Source organism: Poecilia reticulata, linkage group LG20, assembly GCF_000633615.1.
Source record: "Poecilia reticulata strain Guanapo linkage group LG20, Guppy_female_1.0+MT, whole genome shotgun sequence".
NCBI lineage: Eukaryota > Metazoa > Chordata > Actinopteri > Cyprinodontiformes > Poeciliidae > Poecilia > Poecilia reticulata.
In genome coordinates this window covers 23395307-23408847 of record NC_024350.1, presented here as the reverse complement: position 1 = coordinate 23408847, position 13541 = coordinate 23395307, and the positions used below count along the sequence as shown (strand labels likewise).

The following is a 13541-nucleotide window of genomic DNA, read 5'->3' as shown; positions in this document are numbered from 1 at the left end:
TTGCTCCTATAAATTAGCTCTGTCGATGCCTGTATTATTCTAAAGGCGTAGAGCGGGCAGCCTGGGGGTCAGCAACAGACCGGGTCAACCAGATCAAGTGTTTGTCAGTTCATGAAGTAGACTGCTGCTGATAGGAGGTCGAACTTTTTCCCATTTAAAGCCAAATATTCAGTGATGTACACAATGTTAAAAGAAAAATATTAAAAGGTAAAATATTTACACCCTTTCAAATGTTTTATTGTGACGTGGTTAAAGGACATGAAAACAATTATTTTGAAAGTTCTTCACAAATGAAGAATTTATAGTTTTCAGACCAGATTTATTTCGGTACCCCTAATTTAAGCAAACATACAACAGTTGATTTAAGAAGTCACTAAATTAGTGCAAAGAACTCTCACTGTAAATAATCCTGGATACACCTTTCCTACTGTAAAGCACAGTGGTGGCACCATCATGTTGTGTTAATGGGTGTTTTTCGGCATTGAAGTCAAAGCAGGTCCATGTTAATGGAAAATACAGTTAAATCCCGCAAGAAATCCTACAGAAAACTTAAAGCGTAAACATATATATATAATTTTAAAAATGTTTTATCCTTCTTCTTCACAATCATCCCCAACACTGTCAATGAATAAAATACATCAAAGTTGTACTGTGACAAAAATAAAGTTTAAGTGTAATGAAGACACTAGTGTGTGTATGAAGACATCAATGTTTAGTGCAATTATTTTTTTGAGCACTATTTTAGAGAAGCACTGTTAAAAAATAGATCTGTAAGTTCACTACAGCTTGATTTTTACCTGCTGACCCTAAGCTGAACTTTAAGTTAGCCTGCTAAAGCAAACAGCTACAGATAGCCAACAGATTACTCGGTAAACCTGGAATAAATGGTCCAAAAATCTCTCGGGTGTTTCTGTCGATTAACAGTGATCGCTGCAGAAACAAAATCTTTTCAGTCTGCCACATTGCACCAACATATCAGGAGCTCACTGTAAAGTCGTATTAGAAGTTGACAAAAGTCTAAAATGAACCCTTTCAGATTGTGAAACCCATAAAACCCATACATTGCTAAAGTAAAAGACTCCTATTTTGAACCTACATGCTAGATTTTGTTTTTGTGAGATCAACTAAACTCTCTTTAGGGATAATTTATTATCTATGAAGCAACATCATGGTCAGTTCATTTATTTTGTTTAGTTGTAAATCACCATTAAATGAAGCTAAAATTCACAAAAAACTGTCCTTCATACCTCTGGTGACATCACAAATGGTAACTGACCACATTTGTTGTTATTGATTCTTTTAGTGTTTTTCCCCCGTAATATAATCACAATTCCTGATTTAGACGTGTTTACTTGTTTCCTGCGGTGGTCAGTGTTAGCGTCAGCTTTTTGGTTCAGGCTGTTCTCCATCACTGCGCTGTTGTCACAAGAGTCAAACTCTAGCACTAACATGTAAAGTTGAACCCTTTACTACTTAATAATAGCAACTCCTGTGCTATAAATATTCTTAATATTGCCTGATCAGCGATTCTTATGCCTCTTGTGATGTCATCGACCCAAATGCGCCCGCGCTAAATTAGCTCTTTCTCTCTTCTGTGCGCGTTTTAAGAAATGCTTATATTGACGTCAATCTCCATTTGTTTGCAATATGAGGCCACTAGCTAATATCTTTAAATTGGACACGCATATGTTTTTTTTTATATTTTATTTCTTACATTTACAAACTTAAGTTTCAAACCGATATTGCAGATTATAGCTATACCTTAAAATCTCCAGTCTACATGAAACTATCCAGCAGCGTCCATGTTTCCCTGCTTTTTAAAGCGTGTATTAATACGAGCCTATTGTCGGTGTGGTGTGAAATGTTTCCTCTGTCTGACAACCTGCTCGCTGTTTGCTCTCACTGCCCGTTTGCACAGATCCGACAGCGCTATTAACAGTGATTCCCATGACCCGAGCTGTCAGAGCAAAGAGAGGGAACACAGGACTCAAACACTCCCTGTAAATCATGAATGAGCCTCTGTGTTTCCGAAAAGAAGGAGGGGAAAAAAAAAAAAAGAATACGCCGAAACATTACCTGATTTTAATTTTAAGTTAAAAAGAACATTCTATTTTACATTATTTGCAGGAAGATAAAGGTCAAACAGTTATTTTTGACATGCATTTTTTTTTCTATGAGCAATTTATTGTATAAATACATTATAGAAAAATAATTGTCCGTTTCATTTGTCATATTGCTGTGAATAATTTTGTTTTATGGCCTCTTTTCCCGGACAAACCGCAGAATTCAATTCTGACCCACTCCAAGCTTCATGCAGTGTCTTTATATGGGTGAGCATAGCCTAAATAAAATGCAGGTCTTCTGATTTATTGCTTCTTTTTTTAACATCAGCTTCATTTATTTATTTATTTATTTGTTTTGCGAATTTCGTACAGGAAAATTCTTGGATTACATGCAACTGCATTATTTTTCTTTTCTTTCTTAATTTTTTTTTTTTTTTTTTTTTTTTTTACAGTGAAACTCCCCAAAGTCAGTCAGCTGAAGGTCAGCTCAGTTAAGGCTGCGGACTGGCGTCGCTGTTGTGATTGCGCTCCTCGTCCGAAGAGCAGTCCGACGAGTTGTACAAGAAACTGTCGCCTTCGTCGTCGTCGCTGTCTCTGAAGTCTCTTATTCTGCCGTTTTTTGAGTCCGTCTTGCTGTGATAATCTGACTGTTCAAGTCCGTCTGATTTCTCCTGGCCGCTCTTGTTGGCGCCTTTCTGCTTCTCGGCCTCCTGGGCGGCCTGCTCTTTGGCCTTTTTGCTCCTCTTCCATTTCATGCGTCTGTTCTGGAACCAGATTTTCACCTGAGGAGAAGAGGAGTCGATAATTCATCTCAACAGAAGCGTCAAAAAAGTTTATTGGACATAATTGTTGTCGGGGTCTTTTTATAGTTTTTCATTTACTTCTTATTTCACGACACTTCTCTTTGTAATGGTGTTTTTGTCATTTTCAACGCTTATTTCTCCATTAAATGAAATAGAGAAAAAAAATAGCACTCGTCACCATCGTTTCCACATCCACGTAGCGAGATTGTAGGTGAAAACAGCGCATCTCATAATTATAAAAAAAATTTAATAATCATATATAAAAGCAGGTCTTATTTTTAAATGTCACTCCTTTGTGTACATTATCAAAAAAGGATCCCAAAAGTAGCAAACAAAGGTCTTTCCGCTAAGCAGTTACATTTTTCAGGTTGAAAGAAAGAAAAAAAAAAAACACAATTTAATGGACTTCTTTATAAAATCTACAAAATTACATAACATTCAAAAATTATGCCATTTTATCTCAAGTTTATCCAGCTGAACTGTTGTAAAATGAATCAAAAACACAAGGCTGTAAAGATAGTTATGGATGCTTAAAATAGTTCAAATGTGATTTCATCATATAGGTCTACCAAGAATGACTTTTATAGACTTAAAATATAAACCAAAATGTCAAATCTCTAAGTTATTTTCTCTAGCAAGCGTTGGCTAACCATAATGATTGCACGGCACAGTTTTAATAATTTTATATCATTTTATGTTTACAAAACTAACTAGATTCTCTCTTTCTTCCAAATGTTGCTCTTTAAAAATTTTATAATTACCCATCTGGCTGTATCATTTGTTTTTAACCATTACTGCTCAAAACAGTGTAAAGACTTAATAAATGTGTGTAAAATATGCGTAAAAGTCATCAATCCACCTAACACTGCCCTTGCTGAGCTTAATGTCCCGGAGGATTGTCACAAAAACTTTCAAAATCTGATTTATTGCATATATATAGAGAGATTTTTTTTTTTTTACTTAACATTATATTAATCAATAAATCAAAATCACGATGAGCTGATTCAACTGGCCTCTTTCAGTTCTTATATTTAATCTGGGGTTAAGGATCATCCTACAGTGTCAATAATCTGAGATTCCACCACGGGGGGGCTGGTGGGCACTTTTCTAAACCCAAATAATATAAAACTATTAAAATTAGCCAAAATAAACAATGGAAACATATGTTTTAAAACTCCAATTGACAACAACTTGACTCATCTGGATTTATGACTGTGGCATACTAACATTTCTTAATTTTTTTCATGGTTATTGGTTATGGTGTGCCATTCCAAAGTTAAAAATGGTTAGCCGTCCTTTTAAGAGCTTTCTACAGGCAGCCTGGCAGTACTGTAGTAAACACAGCAATGCTAAGAACGGGCTAATCATGGGGGAAGTTTTAGTAATGCTGCTGAATCTGACAAAATAGAAACTTGGGAGAATTTCTTGTATCTGAGCAAAATCTCATGCAATAGACATAGAGAAGGCAACGCATCCATCCATCCATCCATCCATCCATCCATCCATCCATCCATCCATCCATCCATCCATCCATCCATCCATCCATCCATCCATCCATCCATCNCCATCCATCCATCCATCCATCCATCCATCCATCCATCCATCCATCCATCCATCCATCCATCCATCCATCCATCCATCCATCCATCCATCCATCCAAAGAAGTGAAATTGGGAAGTTAAAGGTGATAAAACATTTGTTCAGGCTATATTCTTATCTGCTCTACTCTTAAGGTGTATAAGTCATCAAAATAATTTAACTCTCAATTGAACATTTGACTTTGTAATGTAATGATGCTCAATTCTAACAGTATTAAGGCTTGTTCATTTTTTGTTGTTTTATTTGGGGTGTTTTTTGGTACCAAATATCACCTCAACAGTTTGTTTTTCATGTGCTGTGCTTATCAAGGGATGATTTGACAGTATAATATAAAAGGTTAAGCATTGTTTGATTTAGATAGGAAGTGCTTTTAGCAAAAATCAATGTCTGTATCCTGCTTCAGCGGTCAAAAGTGCTAATGCTAACATCAAACTTGAAGGAAAGTTAAACTTCTTAACTTCACTAATGTTTTATGCCATAGCAGCAAACACATGTGTATTTATTGTTTTTGGAAACACATGAGTAAAATGATCTTAGTTATGTTGCTTAAAATAAATGTAATTAATTATGTTTGGCAGTTGATGAATCGTCAGTTGAATCTCACATGACGTCTAGTCAAAGGTGCTGATTAAAATGTACACAAAAACTGTGTGTAAATGGTTCTTCATTAATTAAATTAGACAACTAAAATGCCTAAATGTAATTTACTCTGTTTTTATGGATTTAAAAATTATGATATAACAGCCACTGAGTAAAGCCATTATAAACTGGGCTTTTCTTAGCATAGTTGCTGTAAAATGCATAGTGCCATCTTTCAATTTGTTGAAAAGATTCCGTTATCTTATAAACCAATTGTAAATGTGATTGAAAGTTGAAAAGATGTTGGTATAAAGCCGTCTACCATATCTGTTGGTTAGAAGGCTTTGTTTGATCAAATGGAGAAACTAGACCTGAAAACTAGAGTTAAATTGGTGAACTGCACTAAAAGAATTTTAAAGAGTCATAAATATTAGCTATTGAAATTATGTACCTAAATTCAAATTGTGTACATTGGTATGTAAATGAAACGTTCAATAACTTTTACGTTTAAGCATAAGCTTCTGCTTTGGTGACAAACTCGTTCCAAACCTTTTCATTATCAGTTAACTGCAGGTGTTGATTTAATTAGCTGTAATTGTCATTTGCTAATTTGTCTATTTGAATTGAGTTATAATTGAATTGATTGACTGAAATGAAGGTTAATAACCGTCACAAGATTTGGAGTTGAGGTGATTTTGTGTTGGAGCAAAAATGTGCATTTTTATCCAGCCTTAGCTAGCTTAGCAACAGCGCTAGTGCTAAAGCCAAAATTTCCAGTGAACTCCATTTACTTTGAGGAGGTCATTGTAAATGAACAGCGCTTGTTAGTTGCAGTTCTAAGGAGAAGTTTATTTCTGATAGAGTAGAATTTAAAAGTTTACATCCGCTTTATAGCAACAGCGCTAAGCGATAAAAACATTCACTTTATCAATCCCACACTGGGGAAATTCACATGTCACAACAACAAAATTGCAAATACAAATCACAGTGAAAAACAATGTAAGCAATCTAAAAGAAACTAAACGCTTTGCACAATGTATAATTTGAAAAAAAAAAAGCTGTAACATTGCACCTATTAAAATAATGCATAAGATGTGACTTATGAAATATGGTGCAATGCCAATGCAATAATAATTGCATAGATGAGAGGCAACAGAGACATTAGTGGTAGCAAGAAGTACAAATTTATCAACAAGTTGTTCTGTTATACAGTCTGACTGCAGTTTGTGTGAATGACCTGTCGTATCTTTCCTTCCTTTAAGTGGGTCTATCAGTTTGCTGCAGAAGGAGCTGCTTACAATGTCACATAGAGCATAAAATGGATTGAGAATTTTGCTTTCAGCTTAATGCTAAAGTTAAACATACAGGATGTTACAAGATGAGCTTTGCAACCTTGTCGCAGTCGTTGCCTATCAATAACATATCCAGCTGTAGGTTTTCAGGGAAAAAGTTTAACACAATGCTGCATAGTTTTAAAATAGATTTTAAAGATCTGTGTTCGTCTTGAACTATTTTCTCAACAATGCTACAGTTAAACTTGTCAGCAAGCTACACCTTGCAGGTTGGCTTGAACAACACAGCTTCCTTGGCAACTCTTCTTAGCTGTGGTTGCCAGGGAAAGTGTTGACATGCAATATGTTCATTGCAAATTTAGTAGCTTTTTATGCCTTAATCAGAAACCAAGTACTTTTCTTGTTTCTTTTTTTTAACACGGGAGACAAGCATAATTTAGGGAAAGAAACAGTGAGGGTGGTGTGTCTAATGCAATGCATTTGGTATTAATCAGTCTGAACGTGCAGCTTTTTATCTCAATGAAGACAATTCTGAATTGAGAAATGTGACATAAATGGTTCTATGTGGTCAGTTGTGTGAATGTGGGTTCCCCTTTTGATTAATGACAAAAATTAAAAATATATATATATATTGTCTGTTGTATTTAAATCCCAGGCGAATTTGAAACCAAATAATTAGTTCATTTGAGAAGTCAAAAATGAATTAAATCAATTTAGCTTGATTTAATTACATTGACATTTTTAACACAATAAATATTTTTGCTAAACTCCTTTATAAACTGGAATTGAACGAGTTTCATTACTATTTGATCAACTGCTTTAGAAGTGTAGAAAGAAAGAGTTCTGCTCTCTGTGCGCATTCAATAAATTGAATACATTTAATGCACAAACTTAAAAAAAAAAAAAAACTGTTGGCGTGTGTGTTTTCAAGTGTTGTGGCGTGTAATATTTTATTTCTGCGAGCAAAGGCACAGATCCTCATTTCCGAGTTGTTCGCCTTTACCGTGTATCACGCAATACGCTAAATGAGACGTGCAGGACTGAGCGATACCTGCGTTTCGGTGAGCATGAGCGACGTGGCCACCTCGAAGCGCTTTGGTCGCGACAGATACTTGTTCAGTTTGAACTGATGCTCCAGCTCCAGCAGCTGCTGACTGGTGAACGCTGTCCTGGGTCTTCTGCACTTTCCGAGCAGGTTTGACTGCGTCTGAGCTGCAAGACAAAGACAATGAGCAAAGATGCGTTGTTTTCTGTGTTAAAAAGAAGAAGAAGAAGAAGAAGAAGAAGTAGTCATTTATAATAATTAAATTGGTCTCATTGTAGAAATGTACGTCCTTGACAGACAGATGTTTACGCTGTTGATATTGAGTCCAGTTTTTAAAATGTGATCCATATGCGGTCAAAAATGAGAGTTCCACACATGAACGCAGACAAACTTTCTGCCCTCTTAATTTTTTTTTTTTTTGGAACAAATCCTCTAAAGTGAGCAGAAACAAAAAAGCCAGTATATCTGCTGAGCAGATCGCATGTCGGCTGTGGCTTTCACACTCCTCTGCCACTTTCCCCCACTGTCCATTATCTGTCCATTTTAGTTCCTCTGCAGAAAAACCAACGCTGCTTTACAGCCTCCGCGTCGAGGCGATGCAGTCTGGTGGGAAATGTGAGCCTTGATATTTCAAAATAAACTTGTATGATTTAAAGGGGGAAAAAAAAAGAAAAAAGATGTGGCTGCTGTTTTAACGCATCTTATTACGCGAACTATTATTATTTTTCGTTATATTTTGGTAAATAGAATGAAACAAATTCAGCATTTATAATTTCTACTACTTAAATCTGCTTATTTCCACTGAAAGTTCTACTTTTATTTGGCACAGCAATTTGCACATTCCTCTGAACCTTATTTTTGGCATTTTGCTTTAACTTTACTATTGAAGTTTTTTTTTTTTTTTCTTTCAATGCGTTTTTTTTTAATCAATTTATTCATTTACATGTTATGGTTGGGGGAAAAAAATCCCCTAATAGTCCTAATCGGAGAGGAAGGATGAGAAAAATTCTGCAACTCACCATTAAAATCGGACATCTTTGGCAGCATCATCCCAGCTGTGGACACTCGCAGCCAGTGGTCCAGCTGGAAGGTGCTGGCTGTCAGCTTAATGGGGTCGCTGGTGTGGTGGTGATGCGAGCCGTGCGGATAGGAGTAGGACAGCGCGGGGTGTTGGCCCGTCAGCGCAGCGGCGGAGTATGTGTACATGGGATGGCCGTAGAGAGCCTGAGCCGGGATCCCCGCGCTGCTCTGCGGGTGTAGCCCCACCATGCCGTGCGCGCTGTTCAGGAACCCCGGCTTGGGAATCAGCCCGCAGGTGGAAATCCTCGGCGGAGACGGCGGCGTCTCGGCGCGTAACGATTCGGCGGCTGCCGTGAGGTCCGGGGCAGCTCCGCTCACGGACGACGGGATGGAGGAGGAAGATGCGGAGGAAGAGGACAGGGAAGTCACAAGTGCCAGCGGTGAAGTCTGCGCCTTTGGCGTGTCGACTGCCAGAAGCGCGTCGATGCGAAAGTTTTTGGATTTCTCCATTGGGTCGGCCGGTGCGCGTCCTGGAAGCCTCTGCGGCCGCTGAACTGGAGAAGAAATCAACCCTGTTTTCCTCACCTTTCAGAAGTTGATGATGTTCTCCGAAGTGTGAGAGAAGAGCGCTGTTTGACACTTAATCCAGGTCAGATGGAGGCGATTGGTGCAGCGTGAGTCAGGGGGGCTGTCCCACCGGATGCACTCAGCGGACTCAACACCGCCTCCTGCCCTGACGACCGCGCACCAAGATGACGGCAACAATATTTACGCCACAATTGGCTTAATGGCAGCGAAGAAAAAAAAAGATGGTGATTTGAAATAAACTCTGTCATTACTTTTTCCAATAGTGAATTTGTGTGTGTGTGTGTGTATGTTTTTTAAAAATATAATAAACTATTATTATTATTATTATTATTATTATTATTATTATTATTATTATTATTATTATTATTATTATTATTATTATTTAGTTCTACTAGTCCTTCAAATAGCCATATAGCCATTTTATTGCGTCAGCTAGAATTCAAACAAGCAGCAACTTTAATTATTCTCACTTTGGGTAAACAATTAATAATAAATCACATGTTGATTTGATGTTAGTTTAGTTCAAGTTTGAACAGATATACCTGTGGCCAACGGAGTTCAGAGAACTGGTTAAATAAAACAACGCAATAAATTGGAAATTCTGCTTTAAAACAAAAAGCAACACTTCACAACTTATAGTGCTGTTAAATGTTTGACGCAGCCTTTTGATATTAATTTAAAAAATATATATACAAGTTTTATCATAAAAACATGTGATTGACTTCGACTCAGAATTGTTTCTTTCTAAAATTAAATCCGTACAGGTTGGTGGTGAGGGGTTCAAAGGGCCTTTCAATACTGCAGCTCTTTACTCATAGACGTTTGTTCTTCATTTTAGTTTCCTCAGGTGAAGTTCAAGTAAGCAAGTGCTTAATTTCGGTTTAGATCAATTATAAATTAGAAAATATTGTTCTGATAGTTTTTAGAATAGATTATTGTTAAATTAAACACGAATTAGTAAAAAAAATAAACGGAAACGCTCGAGGTGACATTTTATTAATATTAGAGGCAGAAATTCAATGGCTTTCATACATCCTGCCTTTCCACAGTCTAGAAACAATTTTTGTTCTTATCATAATTTGCGATACTCCCAGGCTGATTGTTCAGGTCTTTGCCTGCTGGCCCCGCATTGTGATTTGTTTTGCTTTGTCTACTTGGTCAAATGGCTTCCTCCAGAGCAGGTTCATGGGTCACATCCAGCACAACGCCTTTAAAAGGAGCAGGGAGCAGTGTGTGAGTAAAAAAAATAAATAAATAAAATTTCCACCACTTGTGTGTGTGGGAGGGCTGTTTTTGTTTATTTGTTGTTCGTCTATATTTTTTTATTTTTCATTTTTACCTTTATTAAAAGCGATTTTTTATCATAAGTCTCCTTTTTCCATTAAAATTGATCAAATCAGACTCTTTGACACCTATAAATGTTTATGCTTAAGGTTGTCTGCCCCAACTTCTTTAATTTCCATAATGTGAAGACCGTCAACATATGAGAGGAATGGAAACAATGTGTCTGCACAAGAGGCCAACAGGGAAATTGAAGTAAAAGCCCTCCTTCTGTCACTCCCACAGTCAGAAACTGGCAGACGTACAGCATGTGCAGTAAATCCGATCATTATCAGCAAACTGTTAATTGTGCATTTGTAAATATTGTGAACAAAATGACAGTCCAAAAAAAAAAATTGAATTAAAAATTTCTGATACACAGAAAAAAAGGACTGTGTAGAAATAGATAGACAGACAGACAGAATTTTTTGTTTTAATCCTAAACTAAGTTGTTTATGTCAATTAAATGTAGAAATAAAATGAAGACAAAAGAGTCCAAATAATGACGAGCAGACGGACGTATTCGGTCTGAATGAGCCACTTAAACCTAATGGAAGAGGAGGTCGAAAACGAGAATTATTGACACCCCGTTGCCCTTAACCTGTCTCCCAATAAAGCTGATTGGTTTTTGTCGATTCATCAGCGACGCTCGCTCCCCGGGACGTTTATTTGCTCGGGGGAAATCAACAAGTCAGCCAGGAGTTTTCTAGTAAAGGATCGCCGTTTAATTGCGGACCCTGATGATCATGACCAATTACAGAATGATAACTGGGAGATTGATGCGGGTGCTGGTGGGACGTCATCACGTGGGCCTGCAAGGAAAGCAGGGGAAAAAAAGAAAAAAGAAAAAACAAATGCTGGAAGGTGGTGGGAGAGGGTGGGGGGTGTATCTTGCATGAAGGTGTTTAAATTTGACAATTTAACTTATGTCAAAAATGACTAATGTTGTATTTTTTTGTTTTCAGGTAGGTTTTGGGCACTTTGGAGGAATTAAGACGAACTGGGAGTTCTATGGTTAAATCTGCAACTCTGGATGTTTTCATAAAGAAACGAAACAGAAAATCCAGTTAAACGCGTTGTATCAGCCTCATTTACCAACCCGAGTCTTCATCATCACACGGGTTTAATTTCATTAAGGGCCCCCGCATGAATATTTCTATTAAGGCAGCAGTGAAATATGGGGCCATTTGCTATTGGCCCCGACCGATCACCCAGATTTATCGCCCCCTTTCATCACATCTTTAAACGAGAGAGAAATTAATAAGGCGGCCCAAGATGGAGTCGGACCTGCAGAAGCCTTTTTCTTTCCTGAAAGCTGTTAATTTGCCCCGTAATTACGTCCACAATTAACTAAAATACAAATCAACGTGACAAATCGGAGGAGTTTATATATTAATTACCTGTGCTGAATTAAGTGGGAGCTGCTCTGTCTCTTTTAATGCAATAAATATGTTCGCCCCAACTGGCCCCAAAATGGATACATTTATGAAATGTCGGAAAATGGTTTTGGAAACATTAACTGCTAATCATTCCCATTTAATCTGTCTCTTTTAGCACATCTCTTTGGCTGATATTTTCCGTTTTCAGGAGAAAAACTGAAGGCCTTTTCTCAGTTCAACTGTAACCAGTAATCCCATGTGATGAACTAACTAACTAACTAACTAACTAACTAACTAACTAACTAACTAACTAACTAACTAACTAACTAACTAACTAACTCAAATATGATCCAAAGATTGCTGAAGGCAACAACAATGTTCTAAAATTAAGGAAACAAGATATTCACATAATTTTACAGTTTGCCTTTTCTTGCATTAAAAATGTATTTGTTTATTTATTTACTACTTTTTATTCATGGAGCGTTACATTTTACTAGATTTTGTGGCAAGTGGCTTATTGGACCTTTCACAATAGCGCCCCAAATCTTGACTAGAAGTGAAAGCAGCACATATTTTTATAGATATGCAGAAAATTCAATCTCGAATTGAATTTCCACAACAGAATGTCACTATAATACTATTTAATCATTATTTCGTCGCAGTTAACAACATCCCACTGAAGGAAATGTGCCCAGCTTCTTTTTGCTAAGGTTTTTGTTATTTTTAAAACCCATCAAAAATGACATCATATTTCACACAGTATAGGATTTTCGTTTTTCAAAAGATTGTGTAACATTTGAAGCTCTGAAAAAGTTTCATTTAGGGGGATAAATGTCAAAGACCGCTCAGGCTGATCACAGGAATGGAGGCCAGTGGGACCATTTACTTGATAGATAACAGCTGATGGAGAGAAGAGTGTTAAAGAAAAAAAAACCCACTGAAGAGCATCTAATGAAAAAAATAAATTAGATGTTTCCCAGGTAAACAAAGCACATAGCTCTGACAAAATGCAATGCCATAAGCAAGGACAAGTGGAACACAGATTTGCAACACAGATTGATGATAACTAAATTCACAGGAATGTACACAAAACCACAAACCCAAGCATAAGAAAGACGACAGGTATTGTATCAATTTTCAGTGATGGGTTGAACAATAACACAGAAACACAAATATGATGGGGACTTATGCTCGAGATTAAAGCAAAGAAATAATGGATTTCTTGGTCTGTCCCTTATCAACATAGACTGGTTACGCAACAAATAACTGGAATTGACTTAAGAAGAAGAATTTGTTTCACAACTTGAATTTATTGTTCATTAGTTCCATGCAACACAAGTTCAGATAAAAACTTCTATATCTCACAACCAAGCTGTTATCGGTTGATTTGATGTGAAGTGGAGGAATTTAGATATAGTTGTAACATTTTCAGGAGTTGTAATTTAGAAATGGCACAATAACTTTAGCAGTATTGCATGAATCTCGAGAGCTGGACAGAGTATACCCCAAAGTCTCACTCAAGTAAGAGTAGCGCTACTTCAATATAATTTAGCTCAAGTAAAAGTAAGAAGTCCAAGAAATTACTCAACTAAGAGTAAACAAGTATTTGGTAAAAACTGGCCACTTAAGTACTGAATAACTGATCATAAAGTCTGATTTGATATTTTACAACGATGCAGTCAGACACACAAAAATAAAGTTATGTGCAAATGTTGGTATTCTACAGACTAAAATGAAAAAAGCACATTTTAAGCATTAGAAACAATTTTCTAAACAAATATTTTCTATATAAAACTGAGACAATAGGTAATGTATGAATAGGCTAGAATAGGTCAGTGGTTCTGAACCTTTTT

General features: G+C 36.7%; 1 protein-coding gene across 1 annotated transcript; it reads right to left on the bottom strand.

The window, feature by feature from the left end:
• Positions 1-2068: 2068 nt before the first annotated feature.
• Positions 2069-9015, bottom strand: mnx1 (motor neuron and pancreas homeobox 1). Its single transcript, XM_008396742.2, has 3 exons — positions 8401-9015; positions 7388-7548; positions 2069-2845 (listed from the first exon to the last, which is right to left on the bottom strand). Exons 1-3 carry the CDS (start codon positions 8909-8911, stop codon positions 2555-2557), a joined length of 963 nt encoding a protein of 320 aa, XP_008394964.1. The 5' UTR covers positions 8912-9015; the 3' UTR covers positions 2069-2554.
• Between the last annotated feature and the right edge of the window lie 4526 nt (positions 9016-13541).

Coding starts and splice junctions, on each gene's coding strand:
- mnx1 (XM_008396742.2), bottom strand. CDS start 8,911: ATGGAGAAATCCAAAAACTTTCGCATCGACGCGCTTCTGGCAGTCGAC. Junction 7,549..8,400: donor AAAGATGTCCGATTTTAATG/GTGAGTTGCAGA, acceptor TTTGTCTTGCAG/CTCAGACGCAGTCAAACCTG. Junction 2,846..7,387: donor TCATGCTCACCGAAACGCAG/GTATCGCTCAGT, acceptor TCTTCTCCTCAG/GTGAAAATCTGGTTCCAGAA.